Consider the following 18,162-nt stretch of genomic DNA (forward strand, 5'->3'; position numbering starts at 1 on the left):
TAAAAAGACATGGATAAATAAACAAACAAACATTTTCTTAGAAAAACTAAAATCTGAATGTTTATTGTACTGAAATATCTTCACATCTTTTTATCTATGCATTTGCTGATTGAGCACTGTGCTATGTCCAAACTGTTTGCACTTTAATGCATTTTAAATATTGCTGTCTGGTTGAAAGAGCTGGGACAATTTAAGCTGCAGTGCATAGTTAAGATATCTCTGGATTACAGTCAGGACACTTTCCAAAGGGGAAATTTAAACTGCGTTGCATAGATAAGATATCTCCGGAAGGGGGATTAGGGCTGTGTGGTGCAGTTTGAGGTGTCTTGGCAAAAGGGGAGATTGAAACTGTGTTTATCAGTTTGAAGTGCCTTAACAGGTAGCAGTCCTGTCGTGTGAGGAAGATCCATTCTGATCCGCTCTGATGGATAGATGCGTTTAGATCCACTCTGATGGACAACAACAACAAACTCCCTGAGACTTCCTAGCTCTTCCATCCAGATAGCAAAATTCTCTGTTTTTACTGTTATTTCTATTCCTTATATTCTATTTTTATTATTCTTTTTTATGTAAAGCACTTTGAATTACCATTGTGCCTTGCCTTGCCTTGAAATCTTACTGATATGTCACTTGCATAATAATTTGGAATGCAGTGTACATTCAAGTACAATTACCATGTGGTTAATATATGATGTGTGTTTCTGGGTGCAGAGGAGACAGAGATTAAATGTGATTGTTAGTATCAAGAGCTATTTATAATGCTCTGTCATATCTCTGCAATAATAACTACCCCTCACTGTATATAACTAAAACACCATCTTTTGCACCATAGTGCATTTGCGAGTTGGGCCATCATTTTTATTTTTCCATCTTGGACCATAACATGTCCAAAGAGTGGCCTGGCAAAACCCACTTCCTTACACAATAACTGCATATTCCTGAGGTACTTTCAATGTATACATTCACATACAAGACACATACCTGACATTTCTGGAAGAACTCATCATTGATCACGACATCATACACAGTACAGCCTTGTGAACCTGGCAAACATAAAAATATTCAGAATGCATATCAAATGTTTTATTGAAAAAGTCAGTAAAAATTAAGGGGGTTGTTTTGCCATTCGGTTAAATAACTCCTTATTTCCTTCCTTTTTGGTGTCAAACAATGAATTTTAGATTGGATTAGGGACAAGAATAATAAAAGGAGAATGGAGCAAATTTGAAAATGTGATTGTATCTCTCACTGTTGTCCACTTCTGTGTGTGGCTCGCCGAGACTCATGGGCACTCTGTAACTTGTCGGGTCCTCTGACTCCAGCAGTTTCACAAGTGCTTCCTGGGACAGATGAGGAGGGGGTGGTACTGCTTGTGATTGACAAATATTCAGAAAGACCTTCTGTTTGTCTGACACTGATGAGGTCTTCACGCACATCCCTGGCATAGAGAGAAAATTCAGATGAATTTGGATGGGATTGATGACATAATAAATACAAACACCACCAATAAGCACTCTAAATATATTGGTCCTCACCAGTCCTGAGATGATGTCTTGAATTATCAGACTAACCTGGCTGTGGACGAATGACTTTGGAAGGGGGACTGTCGTTTTGCATTTTTCCCATGGTCTGTAATGATGGACAAAGCAAATAATATTTTTGTCTTAGACTTGTTCTCTAATTTAGTTACCACATGATATGAAATTTAATTTACAACTTCATGATAAACATTTGCATTTGTGCATTTGGTACTGCAGATGTCTTCATCCAAAGGGACATCCATGGTTTTCCGTATAAGGACATAATTAAAAAAAAAAATCATCTGGTACTGGGCAGGCATGTCTTAAAATGTACTGTGGTCAAGCCAGCCGCCACCGCCCAATGCATGGTCAATCTAGCCACCACTATATTTTGCAGTTTGCGCATACACTGGCTATTGCGGTAAGACCATCAGAGAACTGATCTGAAAACAAGTATTCTTCTGTCAAAGCGATGATAGTAGGCTACACCTCACACCCTGTCACTGTATGATGTGCTGAAATCCAAAATAAATGTCTACCTGAATAATAATAATAATAATAATAATCATAAAACAGGACTAAATAAATATATATATATGTTAAATATATGTTCATTATTTTATAAATGATAAAATATATATTTTTCACAGCCCAAAGTCACCTGAAAATGATAGTACACCTCGGACCCTGTCACTGTATGATATGCTGAATTCCAAAACAAAAGTCTCCCCAAGTAAATGGGGGGGAAAAGGCATAAATAAATAAATATAAATACAAATTTAACAGGCCAAAGTCACCTGAAAATGATAGTACACCTCACAGTCTGACACAGTCTTCTGCTAAATTCCAAAATAAAAGCCAAAATAAAATTCCAAAATAAAAGCCAGACTTCATATCTATACACTGTTTTGTCTATACATTCAGAAAATCATAAGAATCAAAGAAAAGTCCTAGTTTCCACAGACCAATTTCACCTCAGATAGAGAGTACACCTTCTCATAGATTTAACTACATTGTTTTAGGACATTCTGATGTTGTATTCCAAAATAAGAGCCCCCCAAAACTTGTGTTTCAGCTGTTTTGACTATATATATATTCAGAAATTCATAAAAAGAAAAGTCCTAGTTTCCACAGACCAAATTCACCTAAAATGGACAGTATACCTTCTCACGGTGTCAACTACACAGTTTCAGGACAGTCTTATGTTGTATTTCCAAAATAAAAGCACCCCAAACTTCATATCTATGCACTGTTTTGTCTATACATTCAAAAAATGATAAAAAGAAAAGTCCTAGTTTACATCAGAATATCCTGTAATGGTGTATTTGAATATGATAAAATGTACACCCCATCTGACATTAAATTGTTCTGTGGAAACTAGGACTTTTCTTTTACGATTTTCTGAATGTATAGGCAAAAAAGTGTATATATGAGTTTTGGGGGGGCTCCTATTTTGGAATACAACATCAGAATGTTCTGAAACAGTGTAGCTGACACCGTGAGAAGGTGTACTCTCCATCTGAGGTGCAATTGGTTTGTGGAAAATAGAACTTTTATTTCTATGATTTTCTGAATGTATAGACAAAACAGCACATATATTTGAAGTTTGGGGGGGCTTTTATTTTGGAATACAACATCAGAATGTCCTGAAACTGTGTAGTCGACACTGTGAGCAGGTGTACTGTCCATTTGAGGTGAATTTGGTCTGTGGAAAATAGGACTTTTCTTAGTTTTAGAATGTATGGACAAAACATTGTATATATGAGTGTTAGAGGGCTTTTATTTTGGAATTTAGCAGCAGACAATGTCAGACTGTGAGATGTACTATCATTTTCAGGTGACTTTGGCCTGTTAAATTTTTATTTATATTTATTTATTTATTTAGGCCTTTTTCCCCCCCATTTACTCGGGGAGACTTTTGTTTTGGAATTCAGCATATCATACGGTGACAGGGTCCGAGGTGTACTATCATTTTCAGGTGAAATTGGGCTGTGAAATATGTATTTATTTAGTTATTTTCATTTCTTCAGACAGACTGAATAAATAAATGTGAAATCGCTTTGACAGAAGAATACTTGTTTTCAGATCAGTTCTCTGGCGGTCTTACCATAATAGCCAGTGTATGCGTGAAAAGCAAAATATAGTGGTGGCTAGATTGACCGTGCATTTTGCGGTGGCGTCTGGCTTGACCGCAGTTAAAAACGTGGACAATAAAACCTCAGATGAACAACAACACATGACATATTATTACACAGTGTCATTATTTATTTAACAAAAACTAGGTAAAAATGAAAAAGTTATGGCAAACTAAAAACTAAAACTAAACTAAAAGCAGACGTTTTGGCAGTTTGCTGGTCTGGAGCCTTCGGATGTGTGATAACACAATGCCAAGGAGGAAAGACATCAGCAATGTTCTTTGAGAAAGGTTAAACAACCATTTCCAAACAATTTGTTCAAAGTCCATAAAGGAAGATTATTTAGAAGTGGAGGACATTCAAGACAGGCGCCAATCTTCCCAGGAAAGGACATCCCAGCAAATTTACCCCAAGATCAGACCATATAATGCTCAGAGAAACTACAGACAACCCAACTACACCTCATACTCTACAGGCCTCAGTCAACATGATAATGATAAAGTTTATTACAGTACTTTTAGAAAAAGATGGGACAAGTATGGCATGTTTGAAAGGGTTGGCAGAATAAAGCCTCTTCTCTCTAAAAAACAAAACAAAACAAAAAACATGGCAGCATGGCTTAGGTTTGCAAAGTTGCTTCTGAACAAACCACAAGACTTCTGAAACAAAGTCCTTTGGACAGATGAGACCAAACTGGAGATGTTTAGCCATAAAGCACAGTGCCAAGTGTTGTGAAAACTAAACACAACATACCAGAACAAACACCTCATACCAAAAGTCAAGCATGCTGGTGGAGGGGTGAGTCACAGGAGACACATGCCCTAGACATCTCACAGTCATTGAGTCGATCATGAACTCCTCTGTATACCAAAGTATTCTAGAGTCAAATGTGAGAAAATCTGTCCGACAGCTAAAGCTTGGCCAAAACTGGACAATGATCTGAAAGTCACCAGCAAATCTACAACAGAATGGCTGAAAAAGAAAAGAATAAAGGTATTGCCCTGGCCCAGTCAAGTCCAGACCTCACCCTTACTGTGGCAAGAGCTGTGCATAGACAAATCTCACAAATTTCAAATCCCAAAAACCTCAATAAACTGAAGCAACGCTGTAAAGAAGAGTGGGCCAAAATTCCTCCAGAATGATGTGAGAGACTGATAAAGTCATACAGAAAATGATTACTTAAATGATTACTAAGTTATTGCTGCTAAAAGTGGATCTATAAGCAAATGAATCATAGGGTGTCCTTAGTTTGTCACACATGGCTTTTACATCTTGGCTTTATATTTGTTAAATAAATAATGATACGGTGTATTATGTCATGACATGTGTTGTTGTTTTAGAACCTGCCAAGGGCCAGATTACTTTTTTAATATTGTCTTGATACAGAAAACCATGGAATTATATAGGGCGTCTCACTTTTTCACATGACTCTACATATGTACACTACCGGTCAAAAGTTTTTAATGTTTTTTAAAAAAGTCTCTTCCACTCACCAAGGCTTCATTTATTTGATCCAAAATACAACAAAAACAATAATATTGTGCGATATTTTTACAATTTAAAATAATTGTTTTCTATTTATAGATTTTAAAATGCAATTTATTTCTGTAATGTAAAATCTGAATTTTCAGCATCATTACTCCATTCTTCAGTGTCACATGATCCTTCAGAAATCATTCTAATATGATGATTTGTTGCTCATTTATTATTATTATCAATGTTGAAAACAGTTGTGTACAGTTCTTTTCAGGATTATTTGATGAATAGAAAGTAAAAAAAAACAGCATTCATCTGAAATATAAAGCTTTTGCTACATTATAAATGTCTATACTGTCATTTTTGATCAATTTAATGCATCCTTGCTTAATAAAAGTATTAATTTCTTTAATTTCTTTCCAAAAAACAATAGTAGTGATAATGTTACATATATACCTACACATATACAGTCAATTTACAAACATAGATAAAAAATCAGGTGTACCTATAGTACAAACAGATATCTGGATAACAATGCAAAAGTAGAATATTCTAATAAATTCTAATAAAAAATGGTTAATCAGACAAATGAAAGTGCATAACTTTTCTTTCTGACTTAAAGAGATAGTTCACCCCAAAATTTAACATTTAATTTTTACAATCTGGAACTCACACAGATGCTGTATTGTATGATAAAGAGTAAATAAATAAATGGTGTTTAAGGCCTGCCCAACCATCCCAATGACGATTTCCAATAGAACTAGTGAAGAATGTTTCCTGTGGGTTCGGTCTTTTCAGTGTGCAAAGTTTTTTATTCCAATTAAATTTAACTCTTTACTTTATACTTTATTCAGTCATTTTGATATAAACACAATGTCGTTCAGGGTCTGTTTTACGCATTTCCCAAGATCACAAATTCACCAGTCTTGGTCACTGGACGAAGGCAGTTGACTATATTATTTAGAGGGATGCTCCCAGGCTTGCTCTCTCTAAAATATTTTTTTTTTAGTCCCCATAGATCTGTATACACTTGAATTAAGGCAACATTATCACTTGTCTGAGGTCATGACCACAACTACAGATATAAGCCGACCAACATGACTATCTGTGATAGTAGCTTTGGTTTGGTCATGCCATGGTTTCCCCATGTACACTTAGCTAGAGTAATATTACAATAAACAAAGGTAAGGCTCACCCTATTTAGATTGGTCAAGTAACATTCTGTTGTCCTTACTGGAAATTCCCTTTATTAGCCTTTACAGTCTAAGTAAACTTGAAGCAGGGCCAAGTGTTAGCAGGAACTCTAAATCTCAGTTGGCGTGAGATTTGAGATGGCATGAGATCAAATATAACGGAGAGTGTATGGAAGACACTGAGCATTACGGGCTGATCTACATACAGAAAAGCCCTGAATCTTTCGCAACCTTTCCTTGACTTAGACCAAGTTAAATATCCTCCAAATGGAGGAGCTAACAATGGGAATTTGCATTGATGACCGTAGACTTGGGAGTTCGCACCCCACTGAGGAACAGAATGGAGACCCTGGGAAAAGAGCACAACTCCAACAGTTGACAAAGTTCCCTTTATTAGCCTTTACAGTCTAAGTAAACTTGAACCAGTCCACCCTTTGCAAAGTCCCGCCCACTTAGTTACTGTTGTTTTGTCTGACAAGCCATGGTGTGAGAGTGAAAAATACATTGCGGAGCAAAAAGGACACTGACAACATGCCAACAGACAAGACAGAGCAGGTTACTTTTGGTATGAAACAAAGTCTCAGGTCTCTCAGCTTTCAGCATTGTCATTTTTTTAAAGAAATTTAAACAATAAATACCGTTTTGTGGCTCTTTAATGTGTCGTGACAGATCGCTGTAGCGTCTCAGTTCAAGCGGCACATGAACCAATAATTTCTTCCTACTAGTTAATAAACATGAAATAACATTAGAAAGTATGTTGTTTCAGCCCGCAGAAAGACATCAATACACACCATTTTTTAAGTTCAAGTCCACATATTTAATTTATTAACTCTCCTGTTTGTTTGTCAGACAAAATGGCTGTTTCAGCATCATGATTGGTCAGATCGCCTGTCAATCAAACTCCTAGCGAAAGGTGAATTACTTAATTTAAAGATGATCAATACAAAACATCAAATGCTCAGAAATAAGAGTAAAAGATGCATACCTGACATCTGGAAAACGCATAACGCTGAATGTCTGAAAGACATCACAGTATCACAGGCTGATCTGCATATTCAGGTTATATGTGAAAAAATTTTCTCTCTTTTTCATAAAAGCATGAAATTTGGTATAACCAAATTATGTTTTTTGCATCATATCTTCTGAATAAAACATGATAACACAGAAAAGGTGATGTCTACCCCTATGTTTTGATGGTCAAGGATTACAATGATACCATATAAAACATCATAAACAGTTCAGGTGAATAGTTAATGGTGAATTCAGTGATGCGAGGAGGAAATCATTGATGATTTCAAGTTTTTCATTGATGTATGGTTTGTTAGGATAGGACAATATTTGGCAGAGATATATTTCAACTATTTGAAAATCTGGAATCTGAGGGTGCAAAAAAAAAAAAATTTGAGAAAATCACCTTTAAAGTTGTCCAAATGAAGTCCTTAGCAACACAATATCAACAAAATATCTTCTGGGAACATGGTCTTTACTTAATATCCTAATGATTTTTGACATAAAAGAAAAATCAATCATTTTGACCCATACAATGTATTGTTGGTCACATATCATGTCTGTTGCATGCATGTTGTGTAGAGTTTCAAAAGCTTAATCCTTTTGTTCATTAACCCTGACAATACAGTGACTGTAGAATATTCAATATAACCTTAGCAAAAAAGCTTATAAAAGAATGTCAGACACAAAGATTTACTTCAAATAAATCTACACTGCTCAAAAAAAATAAAAAATAAAATAAAATAAGGGTACACTTAAATCACATCTCAGTGAATGAAATATTCTTTTTTTAAATCTTTAATTATATACATTAATTTGTTAACAAAATTGTGACAACAGTCAATGGAAACAAATCATCAACACACTGAGGACTGGGTTCAAAAATCACACCAAAAATCAATGCAAAGTTGCAAGCTGATCCAACTTGCATTAAGCTCATCACACCAACTCATAATGTAAGTCAGTAGTGTGTAGGGCTGCACAATTAATCCAATTTCTAATTGTGATTACAATTACGGATGCCGCAATTACGTAATTATTCAAAAGTGCAATTACAAAAAAACAAAACAACAAAAAAGTCCACTTACAGAACATTATTTTGTGTGTTTAAGATGTGTGTTTTTTCTTTCTACAGGTTATTTAAATTTTAATTTTGGTATAACATTATAATACCATATATTTTAAATTTTTATTTAAAAAAGAAAACAAACCAATGACATTTGAGGCTTAATGCTATAGAAAAGTTAAAGTTTTCAAGGAAGAGTGTTTTCAGCTTTATTTTCATATAAAATTTGGCATGCAGTTGCTTCAAACAAATATATAATTCTATTCAAAACATAATTCAGTGTAAACCGTGATAATCGTAATTAATAATTACAATTACAATTTCAAGGGAATAATCGACAATTATTTTTGTCATAAACGTAGAGCCCTAGTAGTGAGTATGGCATGCTCTTCCTGATTAGATGATAGATGGTGTTCTGGGGGATCTACTCCCATACCTGGATCAGACCTTTGGATGATCCAATACATAATGTCCAAGAGGTTTTCAACTGGATTCAAGTCTTTGGAACATGAGGGCCAGTCAATGGCATCAATGCCTTTGACATTGAAAAACTGCCTACACACTCAAGCCAAATGAGAACGGGCACTTTTATTTGCACCAAAGCAGGTGAAACTGATTCACAATCACTTATGCTTCCTAATTGGACAGATTGATATCCCTGAAGTTTAATTGACTATGTTTAATTTTTAAGTTTAATTATACTGCGATGATTGAGTGTTCCCTTAATTTTTTTTAAAGGTAAGGTAAAGGATTTTTATTGTCATTCCAAAGCATGGTACATGAGCTGGAACGAAATTAGGTACTGAGGTCCGGTTAAAAAACATTCAATAAATAACTAACTACTCATCAATAAATACAATAGATAAATAGCAAATAATACAAGCCCATATTAGTATATGGGTACAATCTCTCCACACACTAAAAAAACTTAAGAATTAGCAGCATAGTAATAAAGTTAGTGCAATCTAATTTAGGACAGCAAGTTCAGTTCACATTCAGTCGGTCACGTTCGACGTACGTCGTACAGACCGACGAATAGGAATCTCGCTAGAGAGGCCAATCTACTTTGAGTGTAACTAAACGAGCCAATGCACATTGGCATGCAATCATATGCATCAGCTGCTTGCCTCGCAGCACGGGTATATAATGAGCAGCAGGTGCGTTGCATCTTCAGCTTTTCGCTTCGGAGCCAAACCTTCTCAACACTGAAGAAGATAGCTACTGAAACCACGAGTGTGAACGAATCTGCTCTTCGAGACGTCTCTTGGTTGCGGTGCAGGCGGACAGCGCAGTAGCGGGGCCGATTTCTCCTTTGTTTTTCTTTGCCTTTTTTATTTGAGCAAAAGCTGTAATCAGCGTGAAGGCCGTTCTCACGGCTGGTGAAACGGTGTGCCTAGAGCGCTAAAAAGCTGTTATTACAGCTGGTAAGAGAGCGCCTTCAAGGAGAGTGCACACGACAGGCTGCACATTTCCCTGTCTGTGCTGCAGCGGCTTTTCCCCTGCGTGCTTCAGCACCTAAAAGAGTCAGTCCTTGAAAGAGCTTACACGAGTAGTTTGCGTCTTTTTAAAGATGTCGTTCTACTTGTGTGTTTCTGGATGCGGTCGTTACCTGGCGCCTCGGGATGGTCACCAGCGCTGTATCTCGTGCTTGGGCTTAAGGCACGCTGAGGCGGCGTTTGTGGACGAGTCATGTACCCATTTTGGGAAGATGACCGTCGCGGAGCTGCGGTCGAGACTCCACTTTCTGCAAAGGGGTGGAGTCCCGGTCCTGACGCCTCGTTCCAATCCTCCTCAGAGGGTTGCTTCGGGCGGCGGGGCTGGTGACTTGAGGATCACGGTGAGCGCGTTTCCTTCGGGGAACCAACCCCCTAGGAACCCTCACCCCTCTTGCGCTCCGCAGCCAGTAGAGCTGCCGGGGGAACGCGGTGGACCACCCCAGAGGTGTGTACCATCCGTATCCTTCGGAGCTCCCTAAGACGACCGGATGTCGATCGCTGCATCGGAGGGTGAGCCTGACGCTTCTGGGGATGACGATTCGGCGCAGCTGCCTCCCTCGGGAGTGACGACTGTGCCCGATTCAGACCCGGAAATGATGGCTATGCTTTCCCGGGCCGCCAACAGGGTCGGGCTCGTGTGGAACCCTCCACCCTGTCCCGAGCCCTCGAGGTTGGATGACTGGTATCTCGGGGTGGCAAGAGCTGGTTCTCAGCCCCCCACCCCAGTGCCTTTCTTCCCGGAGGTGCATGAAGAGCTCACTGGCACGTGGACGGCACCTTTTACTGCCCGAAGCCGTGTCGGTGGGTCCTCCTCCCTCACCACCCTTGATGGTGGAGCGGCTAAGGGTTATACGCGCATACCCCCTGTGGAACGGGCCGTTGCTATGCAACTGTGCCCTAACTCCACCTGGCGGGGGGAGCCGTCTCTCCCTTCCCGGGCCTGTAAGTACTCGTCGGATCTTACCGGCAAGGCTTATCAGGCCTGTGGGGAAGCCGCTTCCGCCTTACACGCTATGGCGTTGTTGCAGGTCCATCAGGCCAAGGCACTGAAGGACCTGCACGAGGGTGGTCACGATCTGCAAGTTCTACAAGAACTTCGTGCCGCGATGGACCTCGCGCTTCGAGCGACGAAGGTTATGGCGCGGTCAGTGGGTCGTGCGATGTCCACCATGGTGGTCCAGGAACGGCATCTCTGGCTGTGTCTTGCGGACAAGAGGGATACAGACAAAGTCAGACCGGCCTCTTCGGCGACGCGGTTGAGAACTTTGCCCAACAGTTCTCGGCTGTACAAAAGCAGTCAGAGACGATCAGTCACATCCTGCCGAGGCGGTCAGCTGCTGCACCTCCACCGCCGGCGGCACCTCAGACTGCCCGTCGCCGAGGGCGCCCCCCTGCAGCTGCCCCCGCTCCGACGCCCCAGCAGCAGCAGCCTCCATCCAAGCGGCGTCGTGGAGCTGGTCGCGGGCATGGTGCCCAGCCCGTCCAGCCACCCCCTAAGAAGAAGGGTGGCAAGGCCAAGTCCAAGCGGCCCTAGGACGGGCGACCCGGAGATGGACGGGACTACTCTTCAGGAGGTGGTGACCGCACCGCTCCTTCCCCCGGAGGAGGGCCAGGTGGAGAATCTTTTGTTTCCCCTTTTTGTTCCGCCGCTGGCTCAACGGCCAGCGGTACCCAAATTTTCAATAAAAGAGCAGTTTCCTCTATCTCCAGGTCCGAAGAGGGCTCGGAGAGCAGTGGGAGGGCTAGAACCTCACCACTCTCATCCACCTCTTCTGTTGCCAGCGGACAGCAGCGAGCAGCAGGTAGGCAAAACCTCGACTGCTCCCTCTGTCCACCCGTGGAAGCAGGTAAGTGTTGCACAGCACACTGTGACCCCGCTTCGGGCCGCCTCACACAGAGAGCCTCCCGGGCCGCGTCCCTGCGTTCCACCTCGCTGCCCCGCTGCGGGTACGCCGGTGGTCCCCTTGGTGCCGCTTGCGCGGCCTCTGGGAGCCTGGCTAGCGCTCCCCCAGTCCGTCTCGCTGGCTCCTTCGGACCATCAGGCTCGGCTATGCGATTCAGTTCGCCCAACGCCCCCCCCCCCCAAGTTCAGGGGCATCCTCTTCACTACAGTGAAAGATGCCGATGCCCCTGTTCTGCGTGCAGAGATCGCAGTCCTACTGGCGAAGGACGCGATAGAGCCGGTCCCTCCAGCCGATTTGAGGTCGGGGTTCTACAGCCCCTACTTCATTGTACCCAAGAAAAGTGGCGGGTTACGACCGATCTTGGACCTGCAAGTTTTGAAACGGAGCCTTCACAAGCTACCGTTAAAAATGCTCGCGCAGAAACGCATTTTCGAGTGCATCCGTCCCCGAGAGTGGTTTGCAGCGATCGACCTGAAGGACGCGTACTTCCATGTTTCGATTCTTCCGCGACACAGGCCATTCCTGAGATTCGTGTTCGAAGGTCGAGCATATCAGTACAGAGTCCTACCCTTCGGGCTGGCCCTGTCTCCCCGCGTCACAGGGTGTTCGCATTCTCAACTATCTAGACGACTGGCTAATCCTAGCACAGTCTCGGGATCAGTTGTGCGAACACAGGGATTTGGTGCTCAGTCACCTCAGCCAGTTGGGGCTTCGGGTCAACTGGGAAAAGATCTCTTTTCTCGTTATGGAGTTGGATTCGGTCGAACAGATAGCACGCCTCACAGAGGAACGAGCTTGGTCGGTGTTGAACTGCCTGAATACGTTCAATGGCAGGACAGCGGTCCCACTGAAGTTCTTTCAGAGGCTCCTGGGGCATATGGCGGCTGCAGCGGCTGTAACACCGCTCGGTCTGCTTCATATGAGACCGCTTCAGCACTGGCTTCACGGCCGAGTCCCTAGATGGGCGTGGCAACGCGGCACGTTCCGGGTGCCAATCACTCAGGAGTGCCGCCGAACCTTCAGTCCGTGGTTGGACCCTTTGTTTCTTCGGGCAGGAGTGCCCCTAGAACAAGTGTCCCGGCATGCTGTGGTTTTCACAGATGCTTCTGCCACCGGCTGGGGTGCCACGTACAACGGGCATGCAGTCTCAGGGGTTTGGACGGGACCCCATCAATTGCCTCGAGTTGCTGGCAGTACGCCTTGCTCTGAGCCGCCTCAAAGGCCTGCTTCAGGGCAAGCATGTACTGGTCCGTACGGACAACACTGCGACCGTTGCGTACATCAACCGTCAAGGTGGTCTACGCTCCCGTCGCATGTCGCAACTCGCCCGCCATCTCCTCCTGTGGAGTCGGAAGCATCTGAGGTCGCTTCGCGCCATTCATGTCCCCGGTGTGCTCAACCGTGTGGCCGACGAGCTATCACGAGCTGCGCTGCCAGGAGAGTGGCGACTCCACCCCCAGGTGGTTCAGCTGATCTGGAGAGAGTTCGGAGAGGCTCAGGTAGACCTGTTTGCCTCACCAGAAACCTCCCACTGCCAGTTGTTTTACTCTCTGACCGAGGGGACACTCGGGACAGATGCACTGGCTCACAGCTGGCCCCGGGGCCTGCGCAAATATGCGTTTCCCCCAGTGAGCCTACTTGCACAGACCCTGTGCAAAGTCAGGGAGGACAAGGAGCAGGTCTTGTTAGTTGCGCCTTACTGGCCCAGCCGGACCTGGTTCCCAGAACTCTCACTCCTCGCGACAGCCCCTCCCTGGCCCATCCCTCTGAGGAAGGACCTCCTCTCTCAGAGACGGGGCACTCTTTGGCACCCGCGTCCAGACCTCTGGAAACTCCATGTCTGGTCCCTGGACAGGACGCGGAGGTTCTAGGTGACTTACCCCCTGAGGTACTTAACACCATCACTTCGGCACGTGCACTGTCTACGAGACGTGCTTACGCCTCGAAGTGGAACCTGTTCGTCGAGTGGTGTTCTTCTCGCCGAGAAGACCCCCGAAGATGCTCGATCGGAGTCGTGCTTTCCTTCTTGCAGCAAGGGTTGGAGCGTAGGCTGTCCCCCTCCACCCTCAAAGTCCATACTGCTGCCATATCCGCTTACCACGACCACATAGATGGCAAATCTGTTGGTCAGCACGACCTGGTCATCAGGTTCCTTAGGGGGGCGAGACGGTTAAATCCTCCTCGTCCCCCTCCATACCCTCTTGGGACCTTACTCTGGTGCTCAGAGCACTCCAGATTGCTCCCTTTGAGCCTTTGCTGTCAGCAGACTTAATGATTCTCTCTATGAAGACTTTGCTGCTGGTGGCATTGGCCTCCATCAAGAGGGTAGGGTACCTGCAGTCATTTTCGGTCGACGAATCATGCCTAGAGTTCGGGCCGGGTGACAGCCACGTGGTACTGAGACCCCGGCCTGGCTACGTGCCCAAGGTTCCTACCACTCCCTTCAGGGACCAGGTAGTGAGCCTGCAAGCGCTGCCCTCGGAGGAGGCAGACCCAGCCCTGGCTTTGCTCTGTCCAGTTCGCGCCTTGCGACTGTACTTAGACAGAACTCGAAGCTTCAGGACCTCAGACCAGCTCTTTGTCTGTTACGGAGGCCAGCAGAAGGGAAAGGCTGTCTCCAAGCAGAGGATGGCCCACTGGATAGTGGATGCCATCGCCCTGGCTTACCAAGCTCAGGGTGTGCCCTGCCCGCTCAGGTTGCATGCCCACTCCACGAGAGGTGTGGCTTCTTCCTGGGCACTGGCTCGTGGCGCCTCGCTAACAGACATTTGTAGAGCTGCAGGCTGGGCGACACCTAACACGTTCGCTAGATACTATAGCCTTCGTGTCGAGCCGGTCTCCTCCCGTGTTCTCGCCTCAGGTCAGAGGCACGGAGAGGCCCCGGCTTAGTGTCGGCTTGCTGCGCTACATACGCATTCTATTCTCCAGAGAGTCCCTACGGGCAGACCCTGTTGAGTCCTTCGGTTACCCTTCGGCAGCCGACGTGGCGGAGCGTCTGGCGCCAGGCCTATACTCCGTTGTATCCTTGAGAACCGGATTTAGGCAGGGTTCCATATGTGTGACCCTACGGGGATCCCATATGGCTTTTTCCACGGCTGCTCCTAAACGAAGCCCGTGTCTTTCCCTCTGGGAGAACCCATCTCTCACCGAGTGGAGTCACCCCAGTTCTTCCATATGTTGTACAACCTACAAGGTTAGTCCATATGTACTTATCCATATAACTCCTTCGGGGAAGGATATGGCTTCCGCAGCGTTCCTTATTGCATGTAAGGCTACGCTTTCCCAGCGTTATCCAATTGTCGCACTGAGTGGGTTTTGGGAACAACAGTGATCGACCCTCTCTGCGTGAGCCTGGTCCCACCGTCCTTAGGCAAGGGGGTTCAGGTGGCTCACGACAGAGCGCTGGAAGAGGGCAGCTCCTGTGGCGCTTTGGTAGGGATTCCTATTCGTCGGTCTGTCCGACGTACGTCGAGCGTGACCGACTGAATGGGAACGTCTCAGTTACATAGGTAACCCTCGTTCCCTGAAGGAGGGAACGGAGACGTACGTCCCGTCGCCACAGGCGTTGTCCTGTTGATGCTGCCGCCTGCGGAGTTCGGCTCCTCAGCGAAAACCTGAAGATGCAACGCACCTGCTGCTCATTATATACCCGCGCTGCGTACTCAACTGTGCTATTTTGAGACTATTTTGAGCTATTTTTTTCAATGTGCTTTTAATAAACTATCTCTGTATTTAAAAAAATATATTTAGCTACCACTTGTAGGGTACAAATGTACTATAAGTATTTTTAAATACAGAGATAGTATATTAAAAGCACATTGAAGTTCATATTTCATGGTGTCTCAAAATAGCACAGTTGAGTACACTTAGATGTAGTACTAAAGAAGAATTTTTAGTATGATCCATTCCTCTTCCTGATCGATGTTGAGTTGGCTGCTGGTTCATAATGGAAATCACCTCCTCTAAAATGCTTTTTGGAGCCTTTGACAGGGCATTGAAGGCCTCTGTTGTCATGTCTTCTGCAGTCCAGGTATCCCCTGCTGTCTTCTTGCCCCTGGCTGCAAATGTAGATTCTGTGTAAAGTGAAGGCATGGAACACAGGAAGGGGCTTGGATTTGTTATTGCCAGACTCATGGGCAGGTATGTATTCTTGCCAGTTCCAAATGTCACCCACATCTCCTCACTGGGTGATCTTTTTATATCCTTTTCTTGCAGAATCTTCCACATGGAATAGTATTCTAGTATCTGCCTCTACATGTATGCAAGAGGCATTCTGATTTGATTCTTGTGCAGGCCAGTGTGCCATAACAGAAACTGAGGACTTTCTTAGGTAACCCTTTATTTTACAGTGTCATTGTTACGTATGTTACATCTAGTTACTCCAGTAATAACTATAAATTATGCATAATTACATGCAACTAACCCTAAACCAAATCAAACCCCAATCCTAACCCTAAAGTAAGTACATGTAGCTACTTAAGCCGGGGACACACCTAACGATTAGCTGAAACATTCTAAGACTGAACTGAACACACATACCGATTGTTTCCATCGACTGGAGCCGATTTTAATCGTTGACAGTCGGAGAAGAACACAAACGTTTATGATTGAGACCGCTGCTAAGCAACACACTGTGCGCGGGATCTTGAAAATGGATGTAAACAAACAGCTGGCGCTCTTCATCTGAAGCTATATTTGTGCGGAAAATAACAAAAAAAAGAGGGAAAACGCGCAGGATATGTGTGAGGTCCTGGCTGGAGAGGCAACATGGACTTTGTTCTCTACAGAGAGAATTTGAGGTGAGTAAACTTTGTTAAATTAATCTATTTTTAGAGCTTGCACTCCGGTGGTGTCGGCCGTTGTTAAGCAATGATAAGCTGCGATCCTCAATGAAGCTTGTTCGACTTGAAATGGCACTGTACAGACCATTAAATTACCACAGAAGTATACTACTACAATGTGACCTCAAAGGGCACTTTCACTTTCGCGATCAAAGGGTACGGCTCTTTATATTCTCTCTGTATATATTGTATCATTAACTGTTAATTTTGTATCCGTATCTTTCCAGATAAATAATATATATACAAAACATGATAAAAAAAAAAAAGTCTAGTCATTATCTTTATCACTTGTTGCCCCCCTATTGGCTGGTGCCCCAGGACACTCGCCCAATCCCGTCTATGGATAATTCGGTCCAGTATGTCCAGTACCTGACACGTTCAAAGCTTCCGCAATAGCAGCCCAGCTTCTTTCCTTATCGCTTCTATTATGGTATTCCTTCGAAGATATGTTGTATAGACATTCGTACTCTTGCCAGAGTTCAACCAGTTTTTCTTCCATACCGGTTGTCCAATGTGTTTTTATGTTGCAAACTTTTTTGACGCCATTTCGCCGCTTGTTTACTATCGCTTGACACAGTCTCCAAGGAAACAGAGACGTCATCGGTCACAAATATTATGCTGCCTTCACGTGCTCTCATCGATGACTTTCTTTGAAAAAAACTGAACGCCCTCCATTTCTAAACTTGAATGCGTTTTCCTCGTAATCACTACTTCAGAAGTGGGAATTATCAAATTTGAGAAGAATCTTTGTGAGGAGGACTGGCAATGACTGTTTCTAAAATTCTAAGACTAGAATCGTTAGACGCAGCATGCTGCACGATTTTAAACACCAACTGTAAACACCGACTGAACGCAACTGGCTCTGACTTGAGCCGATTGGACATGATCAGTCGTAAGTATCAAATTACATTCATAATCGGCCTTACAGTCGTTAAATGTGTGCCCGGCTAAAGGCTCTCTAAGCGATTCTGAGCGGAGTAACTTTCTGTTGATGTTCGAAGTGTTGTCAAACAAAACAGAGGCTAGCTAGACCCTCCCTCCTACTCCTCCTGGCCCTCCCCTCCGTGCTTCCTGAAAAAGTCACGAACGCGCATTTAAAATGTAAGTAGCTTGCGTATTGACACTGCTTGACAGTTATTGGCTGGAGCATGTTTATTATGATTCTTGGTCCAGGCTGCATCAGTTTGTTTTTGTTGCCGTTTTCGGAGCTTGTGTCGACTACAGGGACCGCGTTTTTTTTACAGTGTGTTCAGGGGACAGGCAACTAGCGGATAGTGAGGAGATGTTTGCTGTATGTGACAAAAAATGTTTTGGCCCAAAAACGCGTGACTTCGCTTAGAGCACCTTTAATATTACTCAGCAATTAAATGTATAACTGCAGTGTAACAAAGACACCTTCAAATAAAGTGAAAATCTTTCTTGCCATCTCATGGTACACCAGTTGTCAATGGTGACAAGCAGATTAGCAGATAGTCTTGATTCAGTGTACTGGTTGTAGGCCCATGTCATCATGATGTGGAGAC

General features: G+C 43.7%; 1 protein-coding gene across 9 annotated transcripts in view; it reads right to left on the reverse strand.

Annotated features, from left to right (window-relative positions):
- pih1d1 (PIH1 domain containing 1) overlaps window positions 1-18,162 on the reverse strand; it is a 46,656-nt gene that overhangs the window by 7,122 nt on the left and 21,372 nt on the right. For 7 of the 9 annotated variants that reach the window (XR_010894614.1, XR_010894616.1, XR_010894615.1 and 4 more), the window contains exons 3-5: window positions 1,572-1,629; window positions 1,250-1,438; window positions 982-1,043 (exon numbers count right to left, since the gene is read on the reverse strand). Coding sequence is in view for 2 of the 9 variants with exons in the window: in XM_067381989.1 (XP_067238090.1) it covers window positions 982-1,043; window positions 1,250-1,438; window positions 1,572-1,629 (309 nt within the window). In the remaining 7 variants the exon portion in view is untranslated. Of the gene's footprint in view, window positions 1-981; window positions 1,044-1,249; window positions 1,439-1,535; window positions 1,630-7,309; window positions 7,342-18,162 lie in introns of all 9 variants that reach the window. The other 2 variants (XR_010894619.1, XR_010894620.1) reach the window with 2 other exon arrangements.

This window comes from Chanodichthys erythropterus, chromosome 3 (assembly GCF_024489055.1).
Source record: "Chanodichthys erythropterus isolate Z2021 chromosome 3, ASM2448905v1, whole genome shotgun sequence".
Lineage (NCBI taxonomy): Eukaryota > Metazoa > Chordata > Actinopteri > Cypriniformes > Xenocyprididae > Chanodichthys > Chanodichthys erythropterus.